At 48.2% G+C, this 24703-nt stretch overlaps 2 protein-coding genes and 1 long non-coding RNA gene across 4 annotated transcripts in view; 2 read left to right on the top strand and 1 right to left on the bottom strand.

Moving 5' to 3' along the window:
- Positions 1–9884: 9884 nt before the first annotated feature.
- Positions 9885–16471, top strand: LOC143770635 (uncharacterized). Of its 2 annotated transcripts, none has more exons than XR_013214680.1 (4): positions 9885–10197; positions 13908–13974; positions 14293–14342; positions 16332–16471. It is a non-coding gene; the product is annotated as an uncharacterized LOC143770635 (long non-coding RNA). The 2 variants fall into 2 exon arrangements; XR_013214681.1 differs by lacking the exon at positions 9885–10197 and adding an exon at positions 10224–10799.
- Positions 11155–16491, bottom strand: LOC143770634 (alkaline phosphatase-like). The gene is made up of 11 exons (XM_077260450.1): positions 16357–16491; positions 15400–15519; positions 15211–15326; positions 14899–15073; positions 14417–14592; positions 14093–14236; positions 13188–13257; positions 12985–13119; positions 12715–12906; positions 12502–12621; positions 11155–11639 (listed from the first exon to the last, which is right to left on the bottom strand). Exons 1-11 carry the CDS (start codon positions 16418–16420, stop codon positions 11374–11376), a joined length of 1578 nt encoding a protein of 525 aa, XP_077116565.1. The 5' UTR covers positions 16421–16491; the 3' UTR covers positions 11155–11373.
- A 7958-nt stretch (positions 16492–24449) lies between these two features.
- The window catches only part of ECE1 (endothelin converting enzyme 1), a 6125-nt gene continuing 5871 nt past the window's right edge, over positions 24450–24703 (top strand). Inside the window, exon 1 of the mRNA XM_077256340.1 lies at positions 24450–24557. Within this exon, the coding sequence (XP_077112455.1) occupies positions 24450–24557 (108 nt within the window). The remainder of the gene's footprint in view (positions 24558–24703) is intronic.

Here is a 24703-nt window from a genome sequence, read left to right as displayed (position 1 = left end):
TCTACTATTCTAGTATAATTGCAATGTTTTGGAACAAACTGCCTATGAAAACAGTATCTTTTTTAAAAAAAATAAACACAAAATGCATGTTCCAAATTATTATGCAGAGCAGAGTTTTCAACCTTTTTTTTTATTTTGAACAAAAAATGGTCAGTTGTGAAGTTATAAGCATTATCAGCTTATTAGAAAATGAAATCAAACAGTTTTCAAGTGAAAACTTTATTCTAGGTGATGTTATATTTGCACATAGGACCCCTTGTTCGAAAGAAGCTTCTAAACTCTCTCGTCCATTGAATTTGTCAGTTTTTGGATGGCTTCTGCTTCAATTGTTTTGCATGTGGACAGAATACCCTCCCAGAGCTGTTGCTTAGATGTGAACTGCCTCCCGCCATCATAGACACTCCTTTTGATGATGCTCCAGAGGTTCTCAATGGGGTTGAGGTCAGAAGAAGATGGGGGCCACACCATAAGTTTGTCCTCTTTTATGCCCGTAGCAGCCAGAGATGCAGATGTGTTTTTTGCAGCATGAGACGGTGCATTATCATGCATGAAAATGATCTTGCTGCGGAAAGCACGGTTCTTCCTCTGGAACCATGGCAGGAAGTGTTTTTAGAAACTCCACATAGATTATGGAGTTCATCTTTACCCCTTCAGGGATCATAAAGGGGCCGACAATCTCTCTCCCTATGATTCCAGCCCAAAACATTACTCCACCTCCTCCTTGTTGGCGCCTTAGCCGTGTTTTCATGGGGTGTCCATCAACCAGCCATCCTCCACTCCATCCATCTGGACCATCGAGCGTTGCACGGCACTCATCGGTGAACAAAACAGTTTGGAAGTCAGTCTTCATGTATCGTTTGGCCCACTGGAGCCGTTTCTGCTTGTGTGCAGTGGATAGAGGTGGCCGACAGGATGGCTTACGCACAGCTGCAAACCTCTGAAGGACCCTGCATCTTGTTGTTCTGGGGATGTTGGAGGCACCAGCAGCTTCAAAAACTTGTCTGCTGCTATGACCAGGCATTTTTGCAGCTGCTCTTTTAACCTTACGCAATTGCCTGTTGGAAAGTCCTCAATTTTTCCTTATCAGCACGCACACGTGTGTGCTGGGAATCAGCTACATACTCCTTGATTTTGCGATGATCACGATGAAGTGTCTTGGCAATGTTGATTGTAGTCATGCCTTGACCTAAATACTCCACAATTTGTTGCTTCTCAGCAGCCGACACATCCTTTTTCTTTCCCATTTTGGCAAAAAATGTAGGTTGCTTAATAATGTGGAACAGCCTTCTTAAGTAGTCTTGCCTTTATTTGGACACACCTGCCAAACTAATTTGCACAGGTATCTGCAATTGCTTTCAGTGATATAAAGAGCCCTGACACACATCACCATCAATGAGTTTAAATGACAAACAAAAAAATTCTAACCTTATCACTCCTAAACTCTTTGTGCATAATAATTTGGAACACAGTGTATATACACATCTGCATGTGAGGAGCTCCTTCTAGTGGTGACTGTATATATATAAATATATGTGTATATATATATATATATATATATATATATATATATATATATATATATATATATATACATATCTGTATGTGAGGAGCCCCCTCTAGTTGTGACTGCATATATATATATATACATATATATACATCTGTATGTGAGGAGCTCCCTCTAGTGGTGACTGTATATATATATATATACACATCTGTATGTGAGGAGCTCCTTTTAGTGGTGGCTGTATATATATATATACACATCTGTATGTGAGGAGCCCCCTCTAGTGGTGACTGTATATATATATATACATCTGTATGTGAGGAGCCCCCTCTAGTGGTGACTGTATATATATATACACATCTGTATGTGAGGAGCCCCCTATAGTGGTGACTGTATATATATACACATCTGTATGTGAGGAGCTCCCTCTAGTGGTGACTGTATATATATACACATCTGTGAGGAGCTCCCTCTAATGGTGATTATATATATATACACATCTGTATGTGAGGAGCTCCCTCTAGTGGTGACTGTATATATATACATTTGTATGTGAGGAACCCCCTCTAGTGTTGTCTGTATATATATACATCTGTATGTGAGGAGCCCCCTCTAGTGGTGACTGTATATATATAGACATCTGTATGTGAGGAGCCCCCTCTAGTGGTGACTGTATATATATACATCTGTATGTGAGGAGCTCCCTCTAGTGGTGACTGCATATATATACACATCTGTATGTGAGGAGCTCCTTCTAGTGGTGACTGTATATATATATATATATATATATATATATATATATATATATATATATATATACACATCTGTATGTGAGGAGCCCCCTCTACTGGAGACTGTATATATTTACATCTGTATGTGAGGAGCCCCCTCTAGTGGTGACTGTATATATATACATTTGCATGTTAGGAGCCCCCTCTAGTGTTGACTGTATATATATATATATATATATATATATATATATATATATATATATATATATATATATATATATATATATATATATATACACACATCTGTATGTGAAGAGCTCCCTCTAGTGGTGACTGTATATATATATATATATACACACCTGTATGTGAGGAGCCCCCTCTAGTGGTGACTGTATATATATATATATATATATATATATATATATATATATACACACATCTGTATGTGAGGAGCCCCCTCTACTGGTGACTGTATATATTTACATCTGTATGTGAGGAGCCCCCTCTAGTGGTGAATGTATATATACACATCTGTATGTGAGGAGCTCCCTCTAGTGGTGACTGCATACATACACATCTGTATGTGAGGAGCCGCCTCTAGTGGTGACTGTATATATACACATACATGTATGTGAGGAGCTCCCTCTAGTGGTGACTGTATATATATATATATATATATATATATATATATATATATATATATATATATATATATATATATACACACACATCTGTATGTGATGAGCCCCCTCTAGTGGTGACTGTATATATATATACATCTGCATATGAGGAGCTTCCTCTAGTGTTGACTGTATATATACACATCTGTATGTGAGGAGCCCCCTCTAGTGGTGACTGTATATATACACATCTGTATGTGAGGAACCCCCTCTAGTGGTGACTGTATATATATACACAACTGTATGTGAGGAGCCCCCTCTAGTGGTGAATGTATATATACACATCTGTATGTGAGGAGCCCCCTCTAGTGGTGACTGTATATATATACACATCTGTATGTGAGCAGCTCCCTCTAGTGGTGACTATATATATATACATCTGTATGTGAGGAGCCCCCTCTAGTGGTGACTGTATATATATATACACATTTGTATGTAAGGAGCCCCCTCTAGTGGTGACTATATATATATACATCTGTATGTGAGGAGCCCCCTCTAGTGGTGAATGTATATATATACATCTGTATGTGAGGAGCCCCTTCTAGTGGTGACTGTATATATATACATCTGTATGTGAGGAGCCCCCTCTAGTGGTGACTGTATGTATACACATCTGTATGTGAGGAGACCCCTCTAGTGGTGACTATATATATATATACACATCTGTATGTGAGGAGCCCCTTCTAGTTGTGACTGTATATATATACATCTGTATGTGAGGAGCTCCCTCTAGTGATGACTGTGTATGTATATACACATCTGTATGTGAAGAGCCCCCTCTAGTGGTGACTGTATATATACACATCTGCATGTGAGAAGCTACCTCTAGTGGTGACTGTATGTATATACACATCTGTATGTGAGGAGCTCCCTCTAGTGGTGACTATATATATATACACATATGTATGTGAGGAGCTCCCTCTAGTGGTGACTGTATATATATATATACACATCTGCATGTGAGGAGCCCCCTCTAGTGGTGACTGTATATACACATCTGTATGTGAGGAGCCCCCTCTAGTGGTGACTGTATATCCATATAAACATCTGTATGTGAGGAGTCCCCTCTAGTGGTGACTGTATATATATATATATATATATATATATATATATATATATATATATATATATATATATATATATATACGTCTGCATATGAGGAGCTCCCTCTAGTGTTGACTGTATATATATATATACACATCTGTATGTGAGGCGCTCCCTCTAGTGGTGACTGTATATATACACATCTGTATGTGAGGAGCTCCGTCTATTGGTGACTGTATATATATACACACATCTGTATGTGAGGAGCCCCCTCTAGTGGTGAATGTATATATACACACACATGTATGTGAGGAGCTGCCTCTAGTGGTGACTGTATATATATACACATCTCTATGTGAGGAGCCCCCTCTAGTGGTGACTGTATATATATACACATCTGTATGTGAGGAGGCCCCTCTAGTGGTGACTGTATATATATATATATATATATACACACATCTGTATGTGAGGAGCTCCCTCTAGTGCAGACTGTATATATATATACACATCTGTATGTGAGGAGCCCCCTCTTGTGTTGACTGTATGTATATATCTCTGTATGTGAGGAGCTCCCTCTAGTGGTAACTGTATATATACACATCTGTATGTGAGGAGCCCCCTCTAGTGGTGACTGTATATATATATACACATCTGTATGTGAGGAGCCCCCTCTAGTGGTGACTGTATTATTATTATTATTATTATTTATTATTATAGCGCCATTTATTCCATGGCGCTTTACATGTGAGGAGGGGTATACATAATAAAAACAAGTACAATAATCTTAAACAATACATGTCACAACTGGTACAGGAGGAGTGAGGACCCTGCCCGCGAAGGCTCACAATCTACAAGGGGTGGGTGAGAATACAGTAGGTGAGGATAGAGCTGGTCATGCAGCGGTTTGGTCAATCGGTGGTTACTGCAGGTTGTAGGCTTGCTGGAAGAGGTGGGTCTTCAGGTTCTTTTTGAAGGTTTTGATGGTAGGTGAGAGTCTGATGTGTTGTGGTAGAGAGTTCCAGAGTAGGGGTGATGCACGAGAGAAATCTTGTATGCGATTGTGGGAAGAGGAGATAAGAGGGAAGTAGAGAAGGAGATCTTGTGAGGATCGGAGGTTGCGTGCAGGAAAGTACCGGGAGACGAGGTCACAGATGTATGGAGGAGACAGGTTGTGGATGGCTTTGTATGTCATGGTTAGGCTTTTGTACTGGAGTCTCTGGGTAATGGGGAGCCAGTGCAGGGATTGACAGAGGGGAGAGGCCGGGGAATAGCGGAGGGACAGGTGGATTAGTCGGGTAGCAGAGTTTAGAATAGATTGGAGGGGTGCGAGAGTGTTAGAGGGGAGGCCACAGAGCAGGAGGTTACAGTAGTCGAGGCGGGAGATGATGAGGGCATGGACTAGGGGTTTTGCAGATTCTTGGTTTAGGAATGTACAGATCCGTGAAATATTTTTGAGTTGGAGGCGGCAGGAAGTGGAAAGGGCTTGGATATGTGGTTTGAAGGAGAGATCAGTGTCAAGGATTACCCCAAGACAGCGGGCTTGTGGGACTGGGGAGAGTGGGCAGCCGTTTACTGTAATGGATAGGTTCGTTGGGGAGGTCATGTGAGATGGGGGAAAGATGATGAATTCTGTTTTGTCCATGTTAAGTTTTAGAAATCTAGCGGAGAAGAAGGATGAAATAGCAGATAGACATTGAGGGATTCTGGTTAGTAGGGAGGTGATATCTGGTCCAGAGACGTAGATCTGTGTGTCATCAGCATAGAGGTGATACTGAAAGCCGTGAGATTCTATGAGCTGTCCCAAGCCAAAGGTGTAAATGGAGAAGAGCAGGGGCCCTAGAACTGAACCTTGCGGGACTCCGACAGATAGGGGGCGAGGTGAGGAGGTGGTGTGTGAGTGGGAGACGCTGAATGTCCGGTCAGTTAGGTATGACGAGATCCAGGATAGGGCCAAGTCTGTGATGCCAAGGGATGAGAGGGTCCGCAGCAACAGGGAATGGTCCACTGTGTCAAAGGCAGAGGACAGGTCCAGGAGGAGGAGGATAGAGTAGTGCCGCTTGCTCTTGGCGGTTAATAGGTCATTGGTGACCTTAGTTAGGGCAGTTTCAGTGGAGTGGTGTGACCGGAAGCCTGATTGAAAGCGGTCAAAGAGGGAGCAGGAAGAGAGATGGGAGGACAGTTCAAGATGGACATGTTGTTCCAGTAGTTTTGAGGCATAGGGGAGAAGTGATATAGGGCGATAGCTAGATACAGAGTATGGGTCAAGAGAGAGCTTTTTGATGATAGGTGTGATCGAGGCATGTTTAAAGCTTGAGGGGAAAACACCAGTTGTTAGTGATAGGTTGAAGAGATGGGTTAGGATTGGGATGAAGACTGTGGCAAGGTTTGGGATGAAGTGGGATGGGATCGGGTCAAGTGCACAGATGGTGAGATGCGATCTTGAGAGTAGAGTGGAGAGTCTGTCTTCTGTAATGGTGAAGTTGGTTTTGGAGGTGCGGGGCTGGGTAGTTGGGAGGAAGGGTTCAGGGGGTTGTTTACTAAAACTGTCTCTGATGTTCTCAATCTTCTGCTTGAAGTATGAGGCAAAGTCTTCAGCTGAGATGAGTGGGGAGGGAGGAGTTGCTGGGGGGCGGAGGAGAGAATTGAAGGTGTTGAATAACTGTTTGGGGTTGTGAGACAGGGAGGATATGAGAGAAGAGAAGTAGGTTTGTTTTGCTGTGGCGAGAGTGGTCTTGAAAGTAGTGAGGGACTGTTTGAATGCGATGAAGTGCTCGTTGGAGTGGGATCCCTTCCATCTGTGCTCAGCAGCCCTGGAAGCTCGCCTCAGTACTTTGGTCAGGCGGGTGTGCCAGGGCTGTCTGTTGATTTTGCGAGCTCTGGTATGTGTTTGAGGGGCAAGAGATTCCAAAGCTGCAGCTATTGTGGTGTTATATAGAGTGGCAGCGTCATCCGCATTGTGTAGGGAGCTTATGTCTGCGAGAGGGAGGAGGGATTCAGAGAGTGAGTGTAGATCAAGGTGTTAAAGATTTCTGAGAGGGTGTGAAAGTTTGTGGGGTGGGGATTGTAGACATGGAGTGGAGAGGGAAGAGAATGTGAGTAGGTTGTAATCAGAAAGAGGAAGAGGTGAGTTAGAGAGGCTAGATAGGGAGCAGAGGCGGGTGAAGATGAGGTCCAGTGTGTGACCATCTTTGTGAGTGGCTGTAGAAGACCATTGGGCAAGGTCAAAGGAGGAAGTGAGAGATAGAAGTTTAGTGGCAGCTGAGAGGGAAGTGTCAATAGGGATGTTGAAGTCGCCCATGATGATAGTGGGGATGTCAGCGATGAGGAAATGGAGTAGCCAGGTGGTGAAGTGGTCAAAGAAGGTGGTGGCTGACCCTGGGGGACGGTAGATGACAGCCAGTTGGAGGTTGGAGGGGGAGTAGATGCGCAAGGAGTGCACCTCAAAGGAAGGGAGGGTGTTGGGAATTCCGCTCTTGGGCTCTCTCCGGTGGTTGTAAGTAGCACTTTTGTGAGTTCTGCTCTTGGGCTCCCTCCAGTGGTTTTGAGTGGTATGGCTGCTTCTTGGATTTAGCATCAGCAGATGCTTCCACTGATCGTCTTTCTGGCTCGGCTATTTTAGTCTGGCCTTATCCCTCAATCAATGCCAGTTGTCAATGGTTCCTGCTTGGAGCCACGGCTCTTTTTGATTTCCCTGACACTCTGACCTGTTCAGCAAAGATAAGTCCTTGCTTGTCCTTTTGCAGTCTTCTTGTTGTGGACTTTATTGTTCAGCACATTCTATGTTTTGCTCATTTGTCCAGCTTATCAGTATGGATCTATTCAGCTAAACTGGAAGCTCTGGGCAGCAGATTTTGCCCTCCACACCTTTAGTCAGGTGTGGAGATTTTTGCATTTCTCTGTGGTGGACTTTTTCTAGTTTTTATTACTGACCGCACAGTGTTCTATCCTGTACTATCTATCTAGCTAGAAGTGGCCTCCTTTGCTAAATCTTGTTTCATTCTATGTATGTCATTTCCTTCTCCACTCACAGTCATTATTTGTGGGGGGCTGTCTATCCTTTGGGGATTCTCTCTGAGGCAAGATAGCTTTCCTGTTTCTACCTTTAGGGGTAGCTAGTTCTCCGGCTGTGACGAGGTGTCCAGGGAGTGACAGGAACATCCCACGGCTACTTCTAGTGTTGTGTTAAGATCAGGAACTGCGGTCCGTATAGTTACCACCTGCTCAGAGCTAGTCGCATGTCGTTCCTAAATCACCAGTCCATAACAGGAGGGTAACAGAGGGTGGCAGTGGGATTGGGGTGAAGGAGCAGTTATCTGACAGGACAAAACCAACTCCTCCGCCATGCTTGCTGCTGGGGCGAGGGGTGTGAGAGAGGTGGAATCCACCATAGGAAAGCGCGGCTGGAGAGGTTGAGTCAGAGGGGGTGAGCCAGGTTTCAGTGATGCCGAGGAAGGCGAGTTTGTTATTGATAAAGAGGTCGTGGATAAATGACAGTTTATTACAGACAGAGCGTGCGTTCCATAGTGCTCCAGATAGGGAAATTGGGGGAGTGGGGGCTGGATGAATGGGTATGAGGTTACTGTGGTTGCGAAGACGTGTAGAGGACCGTGGCAGGGGATTAGAAATGAGTGTGGGGATGTGATGAGGAGGGCCAGGATTTGGGGATATGTCGCCAGCAATGAGGAGCAGCAGACTGAGCGTTAGAAGGTGTGAGCTGGATAGGTCATGAAGTGGCCGTGTGTGCCTGGAGAGAAAGGATTGTATGTGGAGGAATAGTTCTGTGGAGGTGAGGTGGCTGGGGAGGATGGAGGAAGAAATAACTATTTCCTTAGTGGGTGGAGGGATTACAGGAGATAGGAAGAAAGAGAGTAGTATGGGGGTGAATGTTAAAAGAAACCGAAACATTATAATGGTTTTCTATTCATTTACCTTACAGTAAATTCCAGTCCAATTCTAGTCTAATTCATAGCAATTAAAAATCTGCAATTTAAAAGATGCAATTTTCAAAGATGGTCAGACACGTCTGGTCAGACTCATGGCTTTGAATTTATGTATATTTACTGTATATCATGGCTTTGAATTTATGTATATTTACTGTATATATATATATATATATATATACACATCTGTATGTGAGGAGCCCCCTCTAGTGGTGACTGTATATATATACACACATCTGTATGTGAGGAGCCCCCTCTAGTGGTGACTGTATATATATCTGAATGTGAGGAGCCCCCTCTAGTTTTGACTGTACATATGCACATCTGTATGTGAGGAGCCCCCTCTAGTGGTGACTGTATATATATATATATATACACACACACATCTCTATGTGAGGCGCTCCCTCTAGTGGTGACTGTATATATATACACATCTGTATGTGAGGAGCCCCCTCTAGTGGTGACTGTATATATACACATCTGTATGTGAGGAGCCCCCTCTAGTGGTGACTGTATATATACACATCTGTATGTGAGGAGCCCCCTCTAGTGGTGACTGTATATATATAAACATCTGTATGTGAGGAGCCCCCTCTAGTGGTGACTGTATATATACACATCTGTATGTGAGGAGCCTCCTCTAGTGGTGACTGTATATATATATACACACATCTGTATGTGAGGAGCCCCCTCTAGTGGTGACTGTATATATATATACACATCTGTATGTAAGGAGCCCCCTCTAGTGGTGACTATATATACACATCTGTATGTGAGGAGCCCCCTCTAGTGGTGACTGTATATATACACATCTGTATGTGAGGAGCCCCCTCTAGTGGTGACTGTATATATACACATCTGTATGTGAGGAGCCCCCTCTAGTGGTGACTGTATACATACACATCTGTATGTGAGGAGCCCCCTATAGTGGTGAGTGTATATATACACATCTGTATGTGAGGAGCCCCCTCTAGTGGTGACTGTATATATACACACGTCTAAGCTTTATATACTGCCCACATCTGAGCCCCTTGTATAATGTCTGGTGAGGGTGATGTCAGGGATGATGGGGGTGACAGACTGTTCATTTTTACAGAAAGCGACTTGTCGGCGTTCTCGGTGCAGTCTGAGAAACTGGAATAAATTGTGCAATTTCCAGAGAAAACCTGGATCTGTGATCAAGAATCGGCCCAGACACCTGTGCACAGGAAGGGTTAATAGGAGCAGGTGATCACTGGCCCCTCCCGCACCTATAAATGAGGGGAGAAGGCAGAGGTCCGCTCCTCCCCCGTGCTCAGGTGAGTTACTGTTGGTGTGTGGGCAATGGTGATGGTACACGATCTGCAGATTATTACACCACTGACCTCTCTGCAGAGCATCGCTATTCCACCTCCTGACAGATACAGTGATATATCCTACAGATTATTACACCACTGACCTCTCTGCAGAGCATCGCTCCTCCACCTCCTGACCGATAGTGATACATCCTGCAGATTATTATACCACTGACCTCTCTGCAGAGCATCGCTCCTCCTCCTGACAGATAGTGATATATCCTGCAGATTACACCTGACCTCTGCAGAGCATCGCTCCTCCACCTCCTGACAGATGGTGATATATCCTGCAGATTATTACACCACTGACCTCTCTGCAGAGCATCGCTCCTCCACCTCCTGACTGATTTGATTATTGGGGTGTATTTTGGAGGTTTAGCTTTGTCTCCTCTCAGCTGTTGGTGGTTGAGGTCACTGCCCATCTGTGTTTTTGGCCCTTTGCTTTAATTACCTGCAGATATTCTGCAGTTGCTGTTGCTGTGGAGAAAGCAATTGAGAAACTTACAGGCAATAGTGAGTGCAGCTCTGGAGGTGACTGGATGATGACAGGATGTAGCAGTAGAATAGTGAGTGCAGCTGTGGAGGATGAGTTGCTGACTGTCCTGTGACTTCTGGCTTCCTTATGGCTGTGTATGGGGGTCTTACAATAGTGGGGTCTTGCCATTCTCTGCTCTCCTATAGATGGGGCCCTCCCCTTGGATGATGGTGGTCTCTGGCAGGAATCCCCCCCTCTACCTATGGCCTTGTTCCTGTGACGTGTGGTTGTTCTGTGTTTTCAGGGCGAGATCCTGCGGCTGGAAACCCTCCGCCATGTTGCTCATTTCTATCCGCCCCTCCCCCAATAATTCTGGTCAGTGATATGAGCCCCCCGGGTCGGATGGGGGGGCTCGTGTTTGGAGCTGCGGTTTCCCCTCTTCTGCGTTTTTCACTTTTACGTGTTTTATTTACAGAAATAAAATCCCATAAATGTCCAATCTGCCCGAATCCCAAGCTCCGGCCGCCATTGCTGCCCTGTGGGGTGTTGTCCAGACTACAGGGCAATGGTGGCTGCTTATGGGGGTCCCGCTCCGCTCATCAGGGGCTTTGCCGTTCTCCTGCGTTTCCCGCTATAGCAGAGCCGCAGCAGCATGAGGTCGGAGGTCAGCACAGGGTGAGCAGCAGAGCGAGGGCGCCGGTCAGCAGGGCGAGGGCGGTCGGGGTGATGCGCCCGGCGCTCGCAGACGTGCAGTGGTCACGGTTCTCCCCGATGCAGGCGGCGTACGCCATGACGTGCGGGATGTAGTTCTGCTCGTGGACGCCATGCAGCAGATGCGCCATCGGGCCCTTGGCAAACACGGCGACGTCCTCTCCTCCGTGCGTCTCCTGCCGCAGAGGAACCGCCGACTGCGCCTGGTAGGACTTCTGAGCTGCAACAACATGGCGGTCACATGATTAACGCCAGCAAACAAAGTATGAAGGTGGCTGACAGCACTCACTCATTTGGGCGCTCGTTCCATATCCAGGGAACCCTCCTGGGTAAAGCTTCAGATTCTCACAGAAGAACAGCGCACCACCGGGTGTAATAATCCAAAGAAATCTTTATTCAGCCATATAGCATCAAAGCGACGTTTCGACCATATGTTGGTCTTTTTCAAGCTTGAAAAAGACCAACATATGGTCGAAACCGGTGGTGCGCTGTTCTTCTGTGAGAATATGATTAACGCCAGCAGCGGATCGGTCGCCATCGTCAGGAGCTATACTTCTGGTCAGTGATTGGTCGGTGCGGTGGCGATCACCTCCACAGCTGAGGGGTTGTTACAGTTGTGCCATCTGACTGACACGCTGTAACTGATGGCCTCTGCCTGTCTCCATCGCCCTGACACGCTGTAACTGACCTGTGCCTGTCTCCATCGCCCTGACTGACACGCTGTAACTGATGGCCTGTGCCTGTCTCCATCGCCCTGACTGACACGCTGTAACTGATGGCCTGTGCCTGTCTCCATCGCCCTGACTGACACGCTGTAACTGATGGCCTCTGCCTGTCTCCATCACCCTGACTGACACGCTGTAACTGATGGCCTCTGCTTGTCTCAATCGTCCTCACTGACACGCTGTAACTGATGGCCTGTGCCTGTCTTCATCGCCCTGACTGACACGCTGTAAGGAGGCCTCAGCTGTGAGTGCGGCAGCAGGACAGGAGTTAGAGGAGGCTTTGCTGACACAGTGGGGGTCTTGACGACGGTGGTTAATCCACCCCCCCCCCCGGCCTCAGATCTGCGGGGTACTCACTGTAGTCCACGGTGGAGACATTCTGGCGGTCCCCGGCGATAACGCGGTACCCGGGGCCGTTCCCGTACAGGATGGAGGTGAAGGGTTTCTGGTCGATGTCGCTCACAGTTGGGGCCAAACCTGTGTTGGAGAAGATGGTCACATGACTAGGGATTGGGTATGTCCAGGGTGACGCTCGCCCCCATCAGTCCCCATACAGACCCTCCTACTCACCAAAGATGGAGGTACCGCGATGCGTGTAGCCGCCGAATGTGAAGACGTGGGAGTGGTCGGCGGTGACCACGGTCAGTGTATCATCTGTGGTTGTCATGTCCCCAGCAAGGCTGATGGCGAGGTCCATCTGCACCGCCTCGTGTAACGCCTGCTTGGCTTTACCCTCGTGGTGCCCGTGGTCAATGCGTCCACCTGACAAGAAACAGCGGACACGGGGGGGTATAATTTCTGGGGTCCAGCATGTCGCTGCGCTCCGCACCGCTCACCCACCTTCCACCAGGAGGAAAAAGCCCTGAGGGTTCTTCTTCAAGATTCTGATGGCGACTCTCACCATCTCCGGGAGGGAGGGGTCAGTAGTTGTGTTCCTGTCTAGTTCATAGACCAAATCTACAGGCTCGAAGAGGCCTGGAAGAAAAGACATGAGGTCTGGACTGTGGAGCGCCCCCTACAGGCCCAGAGCCTGCAGCACTTACCAAGAAGGTAGTCCACATCCTGCGGCCTCAGAGCCATCAGCTGTTCCCGACTCCAGACATAATGTGCGACCTGTAGGGGGGAGGATGAGCGCCATGTTACATCACTGCAGAGAGCTCCCCCTAGTGGTGGCTGCAGACAGGACCTTATCATGTATCTCTGTATACAGGGAGCTCCCCCTAGTGGTGGCTGCAGACAGGATCTTATCATGTATCTCTGTATACAGGGAGCTCCCCCTAGTGGTGACTGCAGACAGGATCTTATCATGTATCTGTGTACAGGGAGCTCCCCCTAGTGGAAGCGGCAGACAGGATCTTATCATGTATCTCTGTATACAGGGAGCTCCCCCTAGTGGTGGCTGCAGACAGGATCTTATCATGTATCTCTGTATGCAGGGAGCTCCCCCTAGTGGTGACTGCAGACAGGACCTTATCATGTGTCTCTGTATACAGGGAGCTCCCCCTAGTGGTGGCTGCAGACAGGACCTTATCATGTATCCCTGTATACAGGGAACTCCTCCTAGTGGTGGCTGCAGACAGAATCTTATCATGTATCTCTGTATACAGGGAGCTCCCCCTAGTGGTGACTGTATGCAACAGAATGTACGTTGTGACTGTCTCCAGAGCTGTGCCCCCATCAGATGTGGAGGGATTATTTACTGTAGGTTTTGGGGAGAAGCCTCCTGCCTTGGCCACTAATGTTGTGCATGTCTCGTTTTCCAGAGGTGACGTTCTGCAGCTTCCCTCAGGATGGAGGTGGAGGCTGTGTCTTGTGCGCTCTCTCGAGCAGGTGAGTGACCTCATGGTTTCCTGCTTGGAGCCTGTGACTTTTCTCTTACTAGCACTATGTGTATGTTTCTGGCGGCCATGAATGGTGGGGTTCCTGTGTGGCTGGCTGCCCATGTTACCTTGTCGCTGGGCTTCTTCTCCCTCCACACTTTGGTCAGGTTCAGCCCGTCCTGCCTGGTTCCATTCGCCTTCTCATCGCTCGGATACTCCACATCGGGGGTGTTTTTGGGGAACATGTACTTCCGGCCCCCGCCCATGATGACCTGTAATGAGGGATATTGGGGTCAGGGGTCTCATGCGGCTTTTTCTTCTCTTACAGTGAAGCTTCTTCTGTTCCAGATTTGGTTTCGCCCAGAATCCTCTAAACCTGTAAGTTACTGATGGCGAGCTGCCCCCGACCATTCACATGTGGAGCCCCCCAATGTCACCCCCCACCATCTTACCTCCATGTCCGGGACATTGGACATGAGCTGCCAGGCGATGTCCTTACACCCGTCCTCCACCGCCTCTCTGGGCATCTCGTTATCGGAGTACCAGTCGCGGTTGACGCTGTGGGCGTAGGCGGCGCTGGGCGTGGCGTGGTTAACCCTCGTGGTGGTCACCAGCCCGACCGACTTCCCTGTAATGACAGCTCCTGATGAGCACCGGCTGCTGCCGTCACGCGGATGCCGCCCGCTTAACTGATTCTTGTCCGCTGCTGTTCGTGAACTAGGGGGCTCAGGATGAGCTGGTCAGTGTTCATTACATGTGCAGGCCCTGGGTGTTATTAGTAGTGATGGGGGGGTAGTCTGGGTGCTGGCTGCCTGTTTTGGGGGTCTGCGGGACAGTGTGAACAGGGTCCAGGACTTAAAGGTGGTGGCTCCCATGACGGCGGATCCACATGTGCCCTGCGTACCTGACGGAGGAGCCCCCGCTGTGCGCTCACCTGCGTCCTTGGCCCACCTCAGGATGGAGGTGACCTGGTTGCCCTCCGTGGAGTTGCACAGACCTCGCACCGCAGCTGCGCTGACGCCGACCGTTCCCTCGTTGGCCTTCACTCCGCACAGGTAGGCGGTGGCGGTGCCGGCGCTGTCGGGGACCTGGGCGTTGGTGTTGTACGTCTGCGGGGTCAGAACGGACATAATAGAGGTAGATGAGATGGAGGGGCCGCGTCCTCAGTCTGAGGGTCTCCTCTAGGTTAGACCTCGGCTCCCCGGACACCTCTCCCTGTGCCCCCCGGACGCTGCCCGCCACTCGCCTTCGCTAGAGCCACATAGGGGAACTTGTCCATCTCCAGCTCGGTCTCCTCTCCTGGTTTTCCAGCGAGCTGTCCCTTTAAGATCCGTGTTGCTGTCACTGTCGGCACCCCCATGCCTGCAATAAATTGGGCTGTGATTAGGTGTCATGGTGGCATGGAGCCCCCCGCGGCCGTGTACCGGGGTCTCACCGTCTCCCAGGAACATGATGACGTTCTTGGCGATCTTGGTGTTGAGCCGCTGCAGCTCCAGTGCTTGTCGCAGCGTGTCCTGGGCCTGGGCCCTCCAGTACTCGGGGTCCTTCTCCTGCTCTGTGGGGGCACAGCCTGGTTACAGGTGGCACGACGGGTGGGGACTGATGGCCGCTATCACCACCGACCCTGAGAACCGGGCTGGATTACGGGCAATCCTCAGGATCAGTGGGGGTCCCAGGGGTCGGACCCCGCAGCATTGGGGTGTGTGCCCTATCCCATGGCTAGGAGAACTTTTACACAGGTCAATGCCCCTTTAAGACTTCTCACAGCTGAGGGTTTGCTACCAATGTTTCCAATCTATAAGCAGCCTGGGTGTCAGAAAGATGATCTGCACTGATACATTGTAACAACCGGGTCAGTGCAACCTCCTCTACTCCAGTCACCTCCAGAGCTGCAGTAACTATTCTGCTGTTACATCAGGTCTTATCCTCCAGTCACCTCCAGAGCTGCATTCCTTATTCTACCTGAAGCCCATAAAACGTGGCACATGATCAGTTGGTGTCTGTGAAATCAACAGAACTGCAGCTCTGGAGGATAAGACCTGATGTAACAGCAGAATAGTGACTGCAGCTCTGGAGGATGAGACATGATGTAACAGCAGAATAGTGAGTGCAGCTCTGGGGGTGACTGGAGGATAAGACATGATGTAACCGCAGAATAGTGACTGCAGCTCTGGAGGTGACTGGAGGATAAGACCTGATGTAACAGCAGAATAGTGAGTGCAGCTCTGGAGGTGACTGGAGGATAAGACCTGATGTAACAGCAGAATAGTGAGTGCAGCTCTGGAGGTGACTGGAGGATAAGACACGATGTAACAGCAGAATAGTGAGTGCAGCTCTGGGGGTGACTGGAGACCTAATGTCTTGCAGGTTTAGTTGTGGCTGCGGCTCTTACCTGGGAAGCTCTGTGCTGTGAGCATCTTGATGAGCAGTGTCAGTGCCCAGCGCCTCATGTCCATCCTGGGTCAGATGAGCTCCAGCACCGTGTGTGCCGCCCTGCAGGAGAAGGTGGCAGAGCCGAATAATCCCCGATATTCACAGAAATTACAGCCTGAGCTTCCCGCAATCTGCGGCCGCCGCGAGCAAACAGCGAATCCCCCGACGCTCATTACAGCCGATTTATAGATGGAAAGATGAAAGCAGAAAATCCTGTTCACAGCCGAAAATAAACGGGAGACGAAAGGTCAGAGGGCGGCACCGCGGACGCACAAAGAGGCCATTATAGGAGCCGTCACCCCAATGTCCTCTAACGCCAGTGCAACCGGGGGCCGTAGTAGTCATACGCTGTATATAGGGCCAGTATTATAGTAGTTATATTCTTGTACATAGGGGGCAGTATTATAGTAGTTATATTCTTGTACATAGGAGCAGTATTATAGTAGTTATATTCTTGTACATAGGGGGCAGTATTATAGTAGTTATATTCTTGTACATAGGGGGCAGTATAATAGTAGTTATATTCTTGTACATAGGAGCAGTATTATAGTAGTTATATTCTTGTACATAGGAGCAGTATTATAGTAGTTATATTCTTGTACATAGGGGCAGTATTATAGTAGTTATATTCTTGTACATAGGAGCAGTATTATAGTAGTTATATCCTTGTACATAGGGGGCAGTATAATAGTAGTTATATTCTTGTACATAGGAGCAGTATTATAGTAGTTATATTCTTGTACATAGGAGCAGTATTATAGTAGTTATATCCTTGTACATAGGGGGCAGTATTATAGTAGTTATATTCTTGTACATAGGGGGCAGTATTATAGTAGTTATATCCTTGTACATAGGGGGCAGTATAATAGTAGTTATATTCTTGTACATAGGAGCAGTATTATAGTAGTTATATTCTTGTGTATAGGAGCAGTATTATAGTAGTTATATTCTTGTACATAGGAGCAGTATTATAGTAGTTATATTCTTGTACATAGGAGTAGTATTATAGTAGTTATATTCTTGTACATAGGGGCAGTATTATAGTAGTTATATTCTTGTACATAGGGGCAGTATTATAGTAGTTATATTCTTGGCCATGGCCATGTGCACACGCTGCGGATTCCATTGCGGAATTTTCCGCAGTGGATTTGCCAAATCCGCAGTGAAAAACCGCTGCGTTTTTTACTGCGGATTTATCGCGGTTTCTTTTGCGGTTTCCTCTGCGGGTTTTCACCTGCAGATTTCTATTGGAGCAGGTGCAAACCCGCAGCGGAATCCGCACAAAGAATTGACATGCTGCGGAAAATAAACTGCTGCGTTTCCGCGCGTTTTTTTCCGCAGCATTTGCACTGCGGATTTGGTTTCCCATAGGTTTACATTGTACTGTAAACTCATGGGAAACAGCTGCAGCTTCCGCAGCAAAATCCGCAGTGTGTGCACATACCCTCATAGTAGTTATATTCTTGTACATAGGAGCAGTATTTTATAGTAGTTATATTCTTGTACATAGGAGCAGTATTTTATAGTAGTTATATTCTTGTACATAGGGGCAGTATTATAGTAGTTATATTCTTGTACATTGGAGCAGTATTATAGTAGTTATATTCTTGTACATAGGAGCAGTATTATAGTAGTTATATTCTTGTACATAGGGGCAGTATTCTAGTAGTTATATTCTTGTACATAGGAGGCAGTATTATAGTAGTTATATTCTTGTACATAGGAGCAGTATTATAGTAGTTATATTCTTGTACATAGGAGCAGTATTACAGTAGTTATATTCTTGTACATTGGAGCAGTATTATAGTAGTTATATTCTTGTACATAGGGGCAGTATTCTAGTAGTTATATTCTTGTACATAGGAGACAGTATTATAGTAGTTATATTCTTGTACATAAGGGCAGTATTATAGTAGTTATATTGTTTATATTCTTGTACATAGGGGGCAGTATTATAGTAGTTATATTCTTGTACATAGGGGCAGTATTATAGTAGTTATATTCTTGTACATAGGAGGCAGTATTATAGTAGTTATATTCTTGTACATAGGAGGCAGTATTATAGTAGTTATATTCTTGTACATTGGAGCAGTATTATAGTAGTTATATTCTTGTACATAGGGGCAGTATTCTAGTAGTTATATTCTTGTACATAGGAGGCAGTATTATAGTAGTTATATTCTTGTACATTGGAGCAGTATTATAGTAGTTATATTCTTGTACATTGGAGCAGTATTATAGTAGTTATATTCTTGTACATTGGAGCAGTATTCTAGTAGTTATATTCTTGTACATAGGAGGCAGTATTATAGTAGTTATATTCTTGTACATAGGAGCAGTATTATAGTAGTTATATTCTTGTACATAGGAGCAGTATTACAGTAGTTATATTCTTGTACATTGGAGCAGTATTATAGTAGTTATATTCTTGTACATAGGGGCAGTATTCTAGTAGTTATATTCTTGTACATAGGAGACAGTATTATAGTAGTTATATTGTTTATATTCTTGTACATAGGGGGCAGTATTATAGTAGTTATATTCTTGTACATAGGAGGCAGTATTATAGTAGTTATATTGTTTATATTCTTGTACATAGGGGGCAGTATTATAGTAGTTATATTCTTGTACATAGGAGGCAGTATTATAGTAGTTATATTGTTTATATTCTTGTACATAGGGGCAGTATTATAGTAGTTATATTCTTGTACATAGGGACAGTATTACAGTAGTTATATTCTTGTACATAGGAGCAGTATTATAGTAGTTATGTTCTTGTACATAGGAGCAGTATTATAGTAGTTATATTCTTGTATATAGGGGCAGTATTATAGTAGTTATATTCTTGTACATAGGGGCAGTATTATAGTAGTTATATTCTTGTACATAGGGGCAGTATTATAGTAGTTATATTCTTGTACATAGGAGCAGTATTATAGTAGTTATATTCTTGTACATAGGAGCAGTATTATAGTAGTTATATTCTTGTACATAGGAGGCAGTATTATAGTAGTTATATTCTTGTACATAGGAGGCAGTATTATAGTAGTTATATTCTTGTACACGGGCAGTATTATAGTAGTTATATTCTTGTACATAGGAGCAGTATTATAGTAGTTATATTCTTGTACATAGGGGCAGTATTATAGTAGTTAAATTCTTGTACTTGGGGGTGGGGGGTAGTATTTTTGCAATTATATTTTTCTATTGTGGTGTTTTTCCCCTAATTTTCTATGGGAAGAATCCTCCATTCTTTACACTACAGGCTGTAACTAGTAAAGCAGGATTGTTTCTCTACAATACGGACCCCTGTTAGTTGTGTATTAGTGCCTATTCTGCTTGTGGCGAGTACTTACCCCGATAGTCTGCAGGTGAAGTAGCAGAGACACAAGAGCACAGACATGGCCACAATGGAGCAGGCGATGGTGGTGATGAGCAAATGCTCCTCACTGGTCAGCGCCATAATGGGGCCCAGTTGGCCTCAGTCGGTGGTTACAGACCCCCTTGCCGGGTGTAGTGGGCGCAGAGCTGCCAGATGCGGAGCATCTTCTGTCAGCAGATCCCTGGATTTACTGTCACCTGATTAGATAATTCCTAAGATTAAGCGTCTGAGACCGGCGAGAAGGCGCTACAGGGGACGACAACTGCGTGCATAGGATCGTACAGACCCCAAATCATGGAGACTTGGGGGCACATGGGAGAAGACGGAATGGTCCGAGCTTTGACTGTAGGGATGCGAGATCCATGATCAAAGAGCAGCGGCCTAAACTGCATTGTACGATGGGATTAGCTGCATGGTCGTATCACACATGATGGGATTAGCTGCATGGTCGTATCACACATGATGGGATTAGCTGCATGGTCGTATCGCACATGATGGGATTAGCCGCATGGTCGTATCACACATGATGGGATTAGCCGCATGGTCGTATCTCACATGATGGGATTAGCCGCATGGTCGTATCACACATGATGGGATTAGCTGCATGGTCGTATCACACATGATGGGATTAGCCGCATGGTCGTATCACACATGATGGGATTAGCCGCATGGTCGTATCTCACATGATGGGATTAGCCGCATGGTCGTATCACACATGATGGGATTAGCCGCATGGTGGTATCTCACATGATGGGATTATCCGCATGGTCGTATCACACATGATGGGATTATCCGCATGGTGGTATCTCACATTTTGGGATTATCCGCATGGTCGTATCACACATGATGGGATTAGCCGCATGGTGGTATCTCACATGATGGGATTATCCGCATGGTCGTATCACACATGATGGGATAAGCCGCATGGTCGTATCTCACATGATGGAATAAGCCTCATGGTCGTATCAAACATGATGGGATAAGCCTCATGGTCGTATCACACATGATGTGATTAGCCGCATGGTCGTATCACACAAAATGGGATTATCTGCATGGTCTATCTCACATGATGGGATTAGCCGCATGGACATATCACACATGATGGGATTAGCCGCATGGTCGTATCATACATGATGGGATTATCTGCATGTGACTGAGGCGGCGCTGCTCACAGCTGGGGGGGGGGGGAGGAGAGGCTGCACAGGATGAGTTATGGGGGGCCTCATGGGAGGTGGGCGTCCCTTAATACTGGGGTGTGGCAATACTGGGGTACGGGTGGAGGGGGAGCAGCCAGTATTACGGGGGTACGGGTGGAGGGGGGGCAGCCGGTATTACTGGGGTACGGGTGGAGGGGGGCAGCCGGTATTACTGGGGTACGGGTGGAGGGGGGTAGCCGGTATTACTGGGGTACGTGTGGAGGGGGCAGGCAGGACGGTCCGGGCTCTTGAGTGTGCAGCGGCTGCCCTCCTATAGCTGCGGGATGGGCGTCTGCTGGGATACAATGGGTTAACCAGCCTGTGCCCTCTGTACTGGTCGCCCCCTCCACTGCAGCAGCCGGATGGAGCCAAGTAGGTCAGCGGCCCCCCATGGTGGAGGCTGCGCCATAGTTACAGGACATGGCACACTGGGGTCCTCCGCCTGGAAGCCACTGACCTTGTGGAGGCCCCGTTCTCCTCCTCTGGGGCTGATGTTGGTGGTCTACTATGTAAAGCCCCTCAGTCTCCTCACACCCCCCAAATATCTGCAGGAGCCGCTACGGTGTATGGGAGCCCCCGACTCTCCCCATAGATGAGGTCAAAATGTGTGCAAACGCCCCTCTCCCCATACAGCACAGCTGGTGTCGGGGTACAGTGTGTGACTCTACTGACCGGGGGCCCTCAGCGCAGCGGGGGAAGGGGCTGAGCTCACTGATCAACACTACAAAGCCCCTCTGGTCTGAATGGCTGATAACAGGGAGTAATAGATTGCAGCCCCCCACAGTAATGGCTGATAACAGGGAGTAATAGGCTGCAGCCCCCCACAGTAATGGCTGATAACAGGGAGTAATAGATTGCAGCCTACCCCCCAGTAATGGCTGATAACAGTGAGTAATAGATAGCAGTCTCCTCTCCTCCCCCAGTAATGGCTAACAGGAGTAATAGATTGTAGTCTCCTCCCCCAGTAATGGCTGATAACAGGGAGTAATAGATTGCAGCCCCCCACAGTAATGGCTGATAACAGGGAGTAATAGGCTGCAGCCCCCCACAGTAATGGCTGATAACAGGGAGTAATAGATTGCAGCCCCCCACAGTAATGGCTGATAACAGGGAGTAATAGGATGCAGCCCCCCACAGTAATGGCTGATAACAGGGAGTAATAGATTGCAGCCCCCCACAGTAATGGCTGATAACAGGGAGTAATAGGCTGCAGCCCCCCACAGTAATGGCTGATAACAGGGAGTAATAGATTGCAGCCCCCCACAGTAATGGCTGATAACAGGGAGTAATAGATTGCAGCCCCCCACAGTAATGGCTGATAACAGGGAGTAATAGGCTGCAGCCCCCCACAGTAATGGCTGATAACAGGGAGTAATAGATTGCAGCCCCCCACAGTAATGGCTGATAACAGGGAGTAATAGATTGCAGCCCCCCACAGTAATGGCTGATAACAGGGAGTAATAGGCTGCAGCCCCCCACAGTAATGGCTGATAACAGGGAGTAATAGATTGCAGCCCCCCCCCCCAGTAATGGCTGATAGCAGGGAGTAATAGATTGCAGCCCCCCCCCCCCCAGTAATGGCTGATAACAGGGAGTAATAGATTGCACCCCCCCCCCCACAGTAATGGCTGACAACAGGAAGTAATAGATTGCAGACCCCCCCCCCAGTAATGGCTGATAACAGGGGATAATAGATTGCAGCCCCCCCCAGTAATGGCTGATAACAGGGAGTAATAGATTGCAGACCCCCAGCACTGGCTGATAACAGGGAGTAATAGATTGCAGCCCCCCCCCCCCCCCCCGTAATGGCTGATAACAGGGAGTAATAGATTGCAGGCCCCCCCAGTAATGGCTGATAACAGGGAGTAATAGATTGCAGGCCCCCCCAGTAATGGCTGATAACAGGGAGTAATAGGTTGCAGGCCCCCCCAGTAATGGCTGATAACAGGGAGTAATAGATTGCAGCCTCCCCCCCCAGTAATGGCTGATAACAGGGAGTAATAGGCTGCAGCCCCCCACAGTAATGGCTGATAACAGGGAGTAATAGGTTGCAGCCCCCCCCCCCCCCCCCAGTAATGGCTGGTAACAGGGAGTAATAGATTGCAGCCCCCCCCCCCCCCCCAGTACTGGCTGATAACAGGGAGTAATAGGTTGCAGCCCCCCCGCCGATCACGTGGTGCCCTTGTTGCATTGTATCTCCCCATTGTTTCTCCTCCATTGTCTCTCTGCCCCCCATGTCGCCCCCTTCTCTCCGCTCATCGCTCGGTGCTGCCGCAGGTCGGGGGCTCCTCAGTATCAGGGGTCTCCCTGTGGACCACCTGCCCCTCCCCGGAGTGCAGACCCCAGGAGCCCGCTGGCCTTGGTGTCATTAACCCCGTATATCCGGGGGGGGGCAGGATGGACATCGGCGGGGGTCGGCCGACCAAGTGATGAGGAGACTGCAGCCGAGGAGTCTGAGATCCCCCCCCCCCCCCCAACATAAAGCGGCTCCAGGGTGAGGGGACCCCCAACTACAGAGCCCCCACAGGCAGCAGGCTCCGGGGGTCCTCGCCGGGCAGCACAGGGGGGTCCTCGCGGGCTCAGGGTGGTCGGCGTCTTACCTGCTCCACTTATCAGCAACTTGTGACTGAGGCTGAAGAAAAAGTTCAAGGAGGAACGAAGTTCCAGGCCGGCCCCTCCAGATGCGCTGCCCAGCCCCCACATCTCCTCAGCCTGCAAGAGACAGACCTCCTGGGGACATTGGTCTCTGACCTGGTAATGGGGTGGGGGGTGTTAGCGGTGGTCCCTGTGATGGGGGGAGCGGTGGTCCCTGTGATGGGGGGGGGGGGTGTTAGCAGTGGTCCCTGTGATCTGGGGGGGGGGAGCGGTGGTCCCTGTGATGGGGGGGTGTTAGCAGTGGTCCCTGTGATCTGGGGGGGTGTTAGCGGTGGTCCCTGCGATCTGGGTGGGGGGGCGGTGGTCCCTGTGATGGGGGGAGCGGTGGTCCCTGTGATCTGGGGGGGTGTTAGCGGCGGTCCCAGTGATCTGGGGGGGGGGGGGAGCGGTGGTCCCTGTGATGGGGGGGTGTTAGCAGTGGTCCCTGTGATCTGGGGGGGGGAGCGGTGGTCCCTGGATGGGGGGGTGTTAGCAGTGGTCCCTGTGATCTGGGGGGGTGTTAGCGGTGGTCCCTGCGATCTGGGTGGGGGGGGCGGTGGTCCCTGTGATCTGGGGGGGGGAGCGGTGGTCCCTGTAGTCTGGGGGGGTGTTAGCGGGGGGGGGGGGGGGGGGGGTGTTCGCAGTTGTCCCTGTGATCTGGTGTCACTCCTGCGGAGACCCCCGCCGGCTCTTGTTGGGGTCTGGTTCTAGAAGGTTCTTCCTGCACACCTGACGATACCTTTCTCCGCTTTCCTTCAGCCTCTCATCTGCAGCGCTCTCGCTAATCCTCGGCTATGGGGGGCTGGATGGCGCCCGGTCTGAGGTCCTGACCTCCTGGACATGAGACCCCCTGGACATCAGACCCCCTTTGCCTCCAGGTTGTCGTTGCACGGTTTTCTGGTTTTCGGCTCCGCCTTCCTGATTTTGGACCCAGTTGAGGTTTATAAAGTAACTTCAGTGAATATTAACCCTCTCCAGGTCACAGGGGTGTACTTACTTACTCTATCCACAGCCCTAGTAATGGAGTCACAGCAAGGACGGATGTGACCGTTGGTCCCCCAATAACTTCATCCCCCCCTATACTCCAGCCTTGT

This window comes from Ranitomeya variabilis, chromosome 4 (genome assembly GCF_051348905.1).
Source record: "Ranitomeya variabilis isolate aRanVar5 chromosome 4, aRanVar5.hap1, whole genome shotgun sequence".
In the NCBI taxonomy this organism is placed as follows: Eukaryota; Metazoa; Chordata; class Amphibia; order Anura; family Dendrobatidae; genus Ranitomeya; species Ranitomeya variabilis.
The sequence above is the reverse complement of the archived record's forward strand: the minus strand, read 5'-3'. Positions and strand labels throughout refer to the sequence as shown.